General features: G+C 39.6%; 1 protein-coding gene across 1 annotated transcript; it reads right to left on the reverse strand.

The window, feature by feature from the left end:
• Positions 1-374: 374 nt before the first annotated feature.
• Positions 375-9823, reverse strand: prss56 (serine protease 56). The gene is made up of 14 exons (XM_047367564.1): positions 9517-9823; positions 7535-7693; positions 7186-7440; positions 6904-7093; positions 6005-6113; positions 5773-5929; positions 4877-5019; positions 4551-4710; positions 4247-4435; positions 3965-4156; positions 3598-3809; positions 1623-2154; positions 1410-1516; positions 375-1320 (listed from the first exon to the last, which is right to left on the reverse strand). Exons 1-14 carry the CDS (start codon positions 9617-9619, stop codon positions 1147-1149), a joined length of 2682 nt encoding a protein of 893 aa, XP_047223520.1. The 5' UTR covers positions 9620-9823; the 3' UTR covers positions 375-1146.
• Between the last annotated feature and the right edge of the window lie 1424 nt (positions 9824-11247).

Raw genomic sequence — 11247 nt, forward strand, 5'->3', positions numbered from 1 at the left:
AACATGGTGAGAAAATAGAGAGGCATGTGTGTGCACACTGTGCAGCAGCTGCAGTGTTGATAGTCATACTGGAGGTCAGAGAAGTATCACATAGTATATATATGTGAATATTGTACATTGTAAATATGTATATTCTGTAATACAAAAACAAAACCAAAGAGCAAAGTGTACCGAAGTCAAATTCCTTGTTTGTATGTACGAACTTAGCAATAAAGCTGATTCTGATTCTGATCTGTTTTCGGTAGTGTTGGATTTGGTCCTGGTAGAACTGCAGCAGTATAATACTATGGGATGTGGTGCACTGCTCACATTTATTTTGACTATTTAAATGAATAGTCTACTTTCAACCCAGCATGCAACAGTATTACAGCATATTAGGTACAAATACTTTTTTATTAAAAAAATACAACTTTCTCAATACAAATAAATATTTTAGGGATAAAGATAGTATGCATAATATATACAATCTGTGTGCTTCACAAGAGGCTCAACCTTTGTAAAATACACGAGGAATAACTTATTTTTTTATGCAAATGTATAATTTAAACAATGCTGAATCTATAAACACATACTGTGCTGGCATTTATTGACACCCCTGGTAAAGATGTGTGAAAAGTCCTAAAAAAAAATAATGGTTTATTCCAGTGCAACAATTTTCCTCTGAAAAATGTAAGATTTAAGTACACTGAACTGGACATAGTTTGTAATAGGGTAATAGGATATTGTTTTAAAACATGTAGCCAGATCAACAGAAAATAAACCATTTTCCATGGTAAACACAATCCCAAGAATTACATTTTAAAAAGAGCTTGTGCTGTGAGAGATTATTGTGCTACTGATGATAGTTATTTTTCCCACTATTTAAAATAAGTCAAATTAGATATTGTATTAAAATAAAACCTGTTTGAAATTTTGTTACTGTAATAAAAGATTAATTTAGTTTTAGGGTTTTTGCACATTGTTATCAAGGGGCTAATAAATGTGGTACAGTAGAAAAGTGTGTCACAGTCAACACTTCAACGGGTACATTCATGTTTGCTTCGACAGTCAAAGTCAGGCTCCCCAATTAAAAATATGATGACCATCTTCTGCCGAGGAAAATCTTCCAAACTGGTCTTTTATCTTTTGAACTCCTGATAATCAAAGTTATGTTTTGAGGGTGTCAAGAGCCACGGCGATGATCCTCGGCATGCTGCGGTAGAATGATTCATTCTCAAGACCCACGAGACTGTAGAAGGTCAAGGGTCGTCCTGCCACTACAGCTCTGATCCGCGCCTGGTAAAGTCCTCGATCGTTCTTGGAGGTCAGATCAACTAAAACCTGAGGAGCAACAAATAGAAATGAATAAAAGTTATCTCACAATGCAAACAAAATTAGTTCTTGGAACCTAAACCTTCACTGCCATTTACCTCTTGGAAGTTCATTTGCAGACTGTTGCTTGGAATGTTTAGGATCCAGTTGTAGGACTCTTGAATTTCACTAACTTGTTGGGAAGACTCTCTCAGTCCAGGACAAACTAGAGGGAAGCACAAATACATGTCAGGTTGGTCCATCAATGAATTTATACAACTAGCAATATATTTAAAATAAAGCCAGAAATGTCTGAGGAATACTTTTTCTACCTGTACCAGGAATCTGCCTCTTTTGAAGAACGCTCCTGGTTCTTCTTTGACCTAATAAGGTTCCATCACGTTTGAGGTCAGAGGTTTTTGTGTGAGCACTCTCAAAAACTTTCTGGACAGCAGGTGTAAACCGATCCCGAAGAGCTGCTGCTGAAGGTTTTAATTCTTCTCCATCCCCATTTCCATCAAATGTGAAGTCCTCTGATGTGGTGCTCCATTTAGCAGAAACATCTCTACTGAAGGAAGTTTCACTTTGCGATGTGCCATCGTCCACAGTCTGTTCTTGTGTTCTTGTTCTTCTAAGTTCACCCATCAAGACTGACAGAAGGGACCAGGGTTCCTGGGGTTTTTGGGACAAGGACGATGGAGCAGTGTGGCCGATCAAAGAAGGACTCTTAGGACAGCCCTCTTCAAGATAGGCTGCATCCAAGTGCAGACGAGGAGGAGCTGCTCTGGAGTCCAGTTTGGAGTGAAGACCTGAAATAACAAACTGATAATGTCCAGCCAGTTGTTGCACCAAAGAATCCTGTGTCTGCAAAGAGTTAGAAACATAAATAAATGTTAAGAATCAGGTAAAGTAAGTCAACAATAAAGCAAAGTGAAAACAAAGTTTGAAAAATAATCAAAGCTATGTGTTGTGTGAGTAAACACACAGATTTGACCTTTCACATGCCAGAACTGCTCTCATCAGGTCACTTCAAAATGTCTAAACCAGCACTTTAGATCTAATCATAGGGACTTCTGATCTCACACCGTCCTGCAACCTTCAAAATATTAACAATTTTATGGCTCAAAAAGGTTTTTTGCTTGTCTGAATGAAATAATTTTGGGCTGAAAAAGAAATTATTTGTCTTATCCTAAAGATTTAAGAGGCCCCAACAGTGCTTTCTTCAATGACTCCAGATTTTAGTTGAATAAATGTATAACACAATTAATTCAGTGGAATTAGTTTAGTTTATTTTAAACATGTCAATTTTAATATAACAAAAATATTTTAAGTCACTTAAGGCATCATTATACTCAACGATAACATGAATATAATTAATACAGGTTTGAAACCTTGAACATAAAAACAGCTCCGGTCAGAAGATAACAATGGTTTCTACAAGCAACTGAAATAATAAAGTAATAGTAATAATAAAGTGAGGGCATAGCGCTGGTGGTGTAGGAGTTAGTGCGCAACCACATATAGAGGCTATAGTCCTCGAAACAGCCATCATGGGTTCGAGTCCCGGACCTGGCGACCTTTACCGAATGTCTCCCCCTTTCTTTGCCCCTCCTTCCTGTCTCCCTACTGCCAAAAATAAAGGCCTCTAGTACCAAAAAAAATTCTTAAAAATAAAGCAATGAAATTCATTTTTATTATTTGTCTCCCGACTAATACATTTCATTGTCCCAAGTCTACTTTTGATCGGCACCTGGTGGACAACTCCTTCCTCAAAAGCTTTGGTTCCCAGTGACCTGCTGGAGTTCTGACCCAGAACCAGGGAACCCATCCCAACTTTTTCCAACTAAAACATAGTACTGATCACCCTCTCAGATTTGGTTGTGATAAATTATTTTGTTTGCATCATATATAAATTTATTAAACGTTTCTGCCACACGTTTTTTCTTGCAAGCCTTATTTGAAGCGTAATTACGTTTTGATTGATGCTAACCAAATCTTGATCTGTGTGTTAAGAAACAAATTCATCCATCAGACTGATTTTTTTGATAGATTGTTGGACTGAGATGAGACAGATTTATTTATGTGCAGTAAGATAGTTTAACGTGGCTGATCAATGCTACGTGTATCTTTTTTTTAAAGCTTCAATTCACATTTGTTCCCAGGAATATCTTGTTTTCATAAATCTTTAAATGACTTGTAAAATTGAATCTATCATTTTTTTACTCTCCTGCACAATATATTATTGTTGTTATGCAAAAAACCTTAACTGCATCACTCCTGGTGTATTTTTTAAAATAAGCAACTTACCTGTAGAAAAAGCTTTTCCTCATTAGTTTTTGTTATGGAAGAAATGTCTGTAATTCCAGTCTGGTGGTGTTCATCTATGTCATCAGCAATGTTTCTCAGGTATTCCTCCCATTCATCCACTGAAGGACCAACATGTCTAAATAAAGCTGGTGGAGCATGAGAGGGATCCTGCTTTGCTTGATCCTCTGGTATCACAGCTCCGCCTAGCTGTTCTGCAAATAATGCAATAAAAGTTACAAACCAAACATGAGGTATGCATATTCTGTATAATACTTTTGTGTTGTGCAAAAGTGCAGCAGGTGCTAGAGCTTTTATATTTTTGTGGTAAATTACAAAGGTGCAGTGACATAATCCTTCACACGTGTACCTTTAATCTGAGTGAGGCCATAGCTCAGACCGAGGTCTCTCTTCTCTCTGTTGTGGGTAAAAGCTGCACTGTATATGTGCTCCACAAGCTGAGGGAGAGTCTGAGTAAAGAAAGCCAAGTCCATTTTATCCCTGATGTAGTCTTCAGCCCTCTGGAGCAAGTCTAACAGGGTTTGAAGGAATGACCGTAACTCTACAAGACAGACAGGGAAAAAAGTTTCAGGAATTTCAAATTAACTAAGATGTATCATGTATAAAAGAGCTTTTTAATGGAGGCACTTACGGCATTTCTTGAATCGGATGAGGCATTTGTCCTCAGCCACTCTACTGCAAGCACCGGTAGACTGACTAGGAGGACAAGTCAGTGTGTAGAAGTGACAGAGAGAGTTAAACTCAGACCTCTGCTCTGCCTCTGTCATGTCTGTGGTTTTCAGCAGTTCTGGACATGTTGGCTCCCTGCTTCCTGATGATTCTGAAAACATTGCAGTACGTAGGTGATTTTAGTGTTGGGACATCAGACATGTTTAATTCTTTTTTCAGATGATCTTAAGAAAAAAAGCAGTGGTGTGTGGCTGCTTGAAACTTACTCTGTATCTCAGTCTGAATCCAGTCAGAGAAAGCAGACACCCTTGTGTATACTCCAGGTTTGCCTTTTTCTCCACAGCCGTCACCCCAGGAGGTGATACCAAAGAGCTGGAAGCGACCTGAAATTCTGTCCTGGTAGATTAGGGGGCCTCCAGAGTCCCCCTACAAATGACAAAAAGCATGACAAAATATAAATAAAGCTTTTGATATTCTTAAGAGGTTTCACTCATACCAGATTAATTCAGCTTCAAATGAAAGCAAACACTGCATGAGAGAAATCATATAAAAGGACATCGCAGGATAAAAAAAAAGCTGCTACTCTGCTCACCTGACAGGAGTCTATCCCTCCAGAGAGATAGCCGGCACAAAGCATAGTGTTGGTGACCAGTTCTTTACCGAGAGCACTCTTACAGGTGCTCTGAGGAAGCAGGGGAACCTTGGCCTCCATCACCATGTCAGCAGAAGGCCCATCTAAAATACATATAAACACAATTTGGTCAAATCTCATTTATATTAAGAAAATCTATGTTATTTTAATTTTATGCAGGGATATATCATTTCTTTGAACGATAGTTCAAATTTTTGAAGTAAGGTTCTGTTAAGAGGTTTTAGACAGGTAATATTTCACATATAGTGGTTAATTTTCTTGGTGTCCTTATTTAATATAAATCCAGGTTAGCTGGATCCAAAATGCTAAAGCTAACCGCTAGTCTGACAGGGGTCAAGACCAAAGCGAACTTCTACTATCTTGAATCAACTCCAATCTTAAAAATATCATATGAACCTGATTTTATGGAGGAAGGAGGTGTTGAGTCATCAATGATCTTGCTGTATGGAAACAACATAGGTAAAGCTTTTGGCCAGAGTGGCGCACCGCCAGCTTCATTTCCCTTGTAATTAATCATAGACCTCTGTAAAAAATACTCTCCCAATGCAAATGTGACGATGTTTTAAGGTTCAACAAATAGCATTTAGCATAAACTTCTATGATGTTCTTAAATTTTTCAGTTGTTTTAGGACAGTAAAAGAGCACTTCTCGTTGCTGTGGTTAGCATCAGTCTCAATTTCAAATTATATTTGAAAGATTCTGAATTATCCCTTTAAAAATAAATTTATATTGACAAAAGTCATTAGCATACAGAGATAGCAGACTGAACATTTAAAGTTTTTCAAACATTTTACGAAATGTGACCCAGACAAAAAAAAGTGACATTGTAGACTCACCTTCAAAGAGGGACCCCCAGCCTGCCACAAGACACGGGCTGCCCGTTGGGGGGTCCACATCAGAAGGAAGACACACTGGTGTCACATGTTCAGACAATACTACTGGGGATGTCAGTTCCACCAGGGCTATGTCGTTGTTAAACGTCTTTGGATTAAACTGCAGGAAATTACAATGATTTTTATTATTTAATTACTTATTGTTCATCGTTATTTAAGGTTCATTATTTCATACCTTAGGATGGGGGATGATACGGTTCACTTTAAGAACCTGCTCATCAGGGTCTTTCTTGGAGATGTCAAACTCGCCTACCACAGCTGTCCAATAGCTCTCGCCGCGGCTGCTAAAGAGAAAAGATGGAAGGCAAGGCAGATTTAGTTGTAGCACCAGCCATACACATTTAAAGTGTTTCACAGTAAATATAGCATTAAATACAAGAAAATATATTAATAGGTTAGTCAAACCTAAGCATTTAAGCATATAAAGAAAGAAATATAAAAAGTACATACATGTAATGCAGTAATACATGATAAAATGCTGAACTAATAAAATGATCTTTGACCTTTATTAGGAAACTGAAGTAAACAATAATGTTTTCAGTCCCAGTTTAAAAGAGTCAATACTTTTTGCACATTTCAGGTTTTCAGGATGTTTGTTCTGGTCTTTGGATTGCTAAGTAAAATGGTCTCTGATGACCTGAGGGTCTACATGGTTCATACCTGAAAAACAAATCCTAAATGAATTTAGGTCCTAAACCATTTGGTGCTGAATGGACCAATAAAAAGATATAAAATGTTTCCCTTTACAAGCAGAGAGCCAGGACAGTGCTTAAGAACCGGTGTAATATGATCCATTTTCCTAGTGTTGGTTGGGACTTTGGCTGCAGCATTGTGGAAGAAATGCAGCTGCCTAATTACCTCTTTAAAATCCTGCATAGACACAATTACAATATTTACTACAAATAAATGAAGTTTTTTCGTGTCCTTTATTCTGACAATGTTTTTCTACCATGTTAGTGATCTAGTAATAGACTTGAGTGGTTATTGAAATTTAGGTCTGAGTGTGACAGGGTGTAAAAGAAGACAAATAATATAAAAACAGTACAATCCAATTAGTTACATAGGGACACTTACCCAGCAAAACAATGTGCAGCAGTCACCACCCAGGAGCTGTCCACCAAGACCCCTCCACACATCAGTTCCCCATTTAGTTGCAGGTTCACCAGCCAGGGCCAGCTGCCCAGAGGAGCAGGGGAGCCACCCACAATCCTCGAGCGTGGCTGTGTGATGTTCTGCACTCTGGATGACCTCTGACCGCACACTGCTGCTAAGACAGAATTCAACAGATGCTTAAATATGAATTAAGACTCCTATGAAATAAGCGAAGGGATACATTTGGGAAAATGTGTATCTTACCTTGTGCATGTGACTGCATATCAGGTTCCAGGTTCTGCATTGTGTTAAGCAGGCTGCACTGGAGGACGCGGGCACTGCAGCTCTCACCCATGATCCTTATGCAGCTCTCAGTGTTCAGCTCACCTGGCAGACAGCGATGCCGATAGTACCCACAGGCCTGACTCAGAGCCCAGCTCCGCTCAGCCTCACCTTGAATCTTCTGAGCCTTACTGATCACATCACAGCTGGGCTCTGACGAGGCACCAGAAGGTGATGCTGGTGAACACGGAAGCAAAGACAACTTAGTGTCAAAAACATACTGGTGACGACTCAAGAATAGGAGTTGATCAAGGATAACAACTGTACTCACAGCAGGATGCTGACAGCCGTCCACAGTTCTGAAACAAACAAGGAACGCAACCTCGACAGCCTGCCTCAGTCCGACTTCTATCTGACGACGCATGCTCAAGGGCAAACAGGGCGCTAGTCATGGCTGCTTCCAGAACAACTGTGCCACGATCAGACAGAGCTGCAGGACATGACAAGAAATGAAAGGCTTTAATCCGAGTGAAAATCCTTAAAGATCAATCTGTTGCTCAAAGAGAAGGCAAAACTGACAAACTGCATTTCACGACCAGATTATTGTATCTGCTCAGCAATTATGCAGAACATTTTCTATCTCAGCATATCTCGTTTCCAATATACAGTTAGTAGTTGTCCTCAGCACACATTGAACAGTTCAGGTTGCAGTCCATATAAACCAAACCCACTTATACAGATAATTACACATTTACACTCAGTTTCATCAATTTACGTAGTTTTGAAAAATATTACCAGAACTTTTACAGGACGGTTAAAGAAACGGCATGTTGGTGAGTCAATAAAAAACTGACATTTGCTGTGGGAACACTGTGTACATTTGGGGTATATGTGTGTGTGTCTGTGTAGCCCCTCTATTCACATGCTTCTTCACACTGCTTTTTGAGCCTATTGGCAGGATTTTCAGGGAAGCTAGCTCATATTCAGCCTGCCATTGATGCTTCTCATACAACCTTCAAACATGCCGCCGACCCCGTCGCGCCCCCTCCCTTCTGTGCTGCGCCACATCACAGGATAGGACCACTAACAACAACAATGCTGACTTAATTAGAAGGCCAGGGCTGAGTGGGCAGAGGCTGAGGCGTTTTGGGACAAGCCTCGAGGGCACCGGCTGGCAGGCCTGAGGCCAACAAGGGCCCAGAGACTTTCATCACTGCAGTCATGTTTAAAGGCTCAACTCTACAGATATACATCAACACTGACTTTGACTATGGGCTTTGACAGGTTTTTCTAATGAAATGGTAAAATTTCCACCTCCTAGCAGGAGAAAAACTCATAAAGACAAGTGCAAATATTGATGAGTCTGAGTTAGGCATGGGCAGATTATAGGTATCAAGGTAGACAGAGGTTTTCCAGAACCACAAGATGTTTCCAACATACTGTTTTTTTAACTTAAAGTCTTCTTAACATGATGCTAGGAAAAGTATCAGAGTGACCATAGTTTAATTTGACTTTATGGACTATAGAGTAGCAGTGCTGCCTCCCCACACCTGTTGCTGCACACTGCTGGCCGGCTAGCTAAAAGGCAGCTATTACAAGATATATTCAGCTATAAGAAAATATTTCTGATTGCAAAAGCCACAGTTCCAAGAACTGTTAACCTTTGCTACATTATAACCATAACAATCACTACTGTAAATTGTCTTAAGCGCAGTAGGAACACTAGTTGCTTCTCTGTTTGGGTTAACATTGATTAGATCAGGTTACACTATGGTGTTTTTACCCAAGGTTATCATACTGTGAAAATTATTTACCCATGTATCCATTAATGTGTTTTTATCTATGTTGCAATAAGCTGTATTACAAATTGTGTGGACTCAACATATATTGGACATCTGCTAATTTTCTGTTAAACATTTATAGGTACATCTGTCTGAACTATTTGACTTGAATAGACACAGAGCACAAAAACCAAGGTGACAGCAGTGGTGACCACTGTTTTTTTAGCATTTGCATATGTCTAACTGGACACATGACTCAGACAAGATGTGACAACAAATGTTTTGTCTCTGAGGTATAGTCAATATTTAAGTGCCATACAGCAATAATATTAGGACAGTTACAGTTAAAATACAACTAACATAATACTCATTATTAATACGTGTGTAATTTGAGTTAATTGGATTTGAATAATCTCTCTTCTCAGGATAAGCTAGCAATTAGATTTTTTACTGATAACTTAACCATTTGTGACCTCTCACAGTGCCTGGTATATTTCATGATGAACAGCTTCAGTAAGTTAAGAAAAGGTACCTTTGAGACCGCTCCGGGGCATCCTGTAGACTTCTCTACCTGTTGGGGCTCCCTGCGAACAGCCCAGCCCCATAAGCAGCATTGAGATGAACAATAGCAGCATAGTGTCTGAGCACCCACCCCACCGTGACAGCAGGTGGACAGACGGGACAGTGGCAGAATGACTGAAGAGGATGTAGAAGTGATGGAGACCAGACTGGTCTGCAGAGTTTCCACGTCCTTATTTTCTGGGGGCTCTGTCTCCCTCCTCCTGACTCTCTGGGCTCTCTCCCACACTGTGATGCAGGGCATCTGTCTGTAAGGTACTCTGAGGAACAATAGGCGCCTGAAGTGGTCCCTGGAATATATATAGAGTCACCGAGGGAAGACCAGAAAGAGGGAAGAGGGGTGGAGGATAGGGAAGGGAGGGAGAGATGCTCCCGTGGCCAATGCACAAACAGATGAATTCATTAAGACTATGACAGCAAATCGGGAGCAACTTGCCAAGGCTGACCATCACAAAGAGGTTTGGTTTTATGAAAGGAGACAGAGGGAGGGAGATGCAGAGACGCAGATCAGGAAGCGGGGGGTGGGGGTGAGCAGAAAGACTGGCTGGGTGGAAGGACACAGAGAGTTGTTTGAATTAATTAGTGTGAGAGAAACAGGGAGAAGATTTTACAGAAAAGTACCTGATGTAGCATGGAGGAATGTGCAGTTTAAGGGAAGTCTAAAGTGAAGAGTCCCGGCGAAATTCAAAGTGAGCTGGACCAACATGGACGCAGAGTGTTCGAGGGAGAGGGAAGTGTCTGCCATTCGTGTCCCTCAAAGAGGGCATTGTCCCCGGCGTCCCTCTGAGGATACCCACATCAAAGCGGGCCCCCGGGCATCACTTGGCTGCCGCATCCATTGATCACTTACAGTCTTTTGTCTCTCCCATTAAAATATTGTCAGTTCACATCACTTTTGTCTTTCTCTGCTGAACTCTGCTTTTGTTACATAAAGGTACAGTAAAGCACTGCTTTTGAGCATGAAGTATTTTGTATCATGATTTAGCAAGAACAGCACTGACTTAGTTTTAATGTCTACTTTAGGATTCCTCTCCTGAGATGCATACAGTATCAGACTTATTACTCAGTGGCCATTTTATAATTCAAATTCAGTTTGAAATTCCTTAGATTTGACACATTTAAACTACTTAAAAATTTAAACTCAGTAGTGTGAGCAGGAGTGGACTTATTATGGAAACTTCCTCTTGAGAAATATCTACAAATTCAGTTAGTATCATCTCACAACTACAATGTGAAACTGAGAATTCATTATAAGATAAAGATTTATTAATGTATTTTATTTATTTTTAAAATATTAAATACATTTTATATAATAATTGACAATAAGTTAGCCTTTTATTGTCAAAATACATTTTTTACCTCCACTTTTAGTAAAATTGTACAATGGAGGTTATAAAAACATATAAAGTAATATATTAAAATACAATGGTAATATAAGTTAGCTGGGATTATAATAATATTCTTTTGATGTTAAAACTGCAGATACATTCAAATGTATAAAAGAAGAGACTGGCTGGCTTGCAGGCTGCAGACGGAGTTGTTCACAGTACAGATGAGGAGGAAAAGCTCAACGAGCTGTTAAAAAAGTCCTCTTCACAAGACTGTGATACAACAACAGTGCCTCCAGTCAGAGGTCTCTTCAGATCTGCTCAGCCATCACCATCTACAACATCTCTTTGAAGAA

The sequence above is a fragment of the Girardinichthys multiradiatus genome, chromosome 6 (assembly GCF_021462225.1).
Source record: "Girardinichthys multiradiatus isolate DD_20200921_A chromosome 6, DD_fGirMul_XY1, whole genome shotgun sequence".
Taxonomy (NCBI): domain Eukaryota; kingdom Metazoa; phylum Chordata; class Actinopteri; order Cyprinodontiformes; family Goodeidae; genus Girardinichthys; species Girardinichthys multiradiatus.

Coding starts and splice junctions, on each gene's coding strand:
- prss56 (XM_047367564.1), bottom strand. CDS start 9,619: ATGCTGCTATTGTTCATCTCAATGCTGCTTATGGGGCTGGGCTGTTCG. Junction 4,157..4,246: donor CATCCGATTCAAGAAATGCC/GTAAGTGCCTCC, acceptor TCTGTCTTGTAG/AGTTACGGTCATTCCTTCAA. Junction 1,517..1,622: donor GAGGCAGATTCCTGGTACAG/GTAGAAAAAGTA, acceptor GCTTCCCTCTAG/TTTGTCCTGGACTGAGAGAG.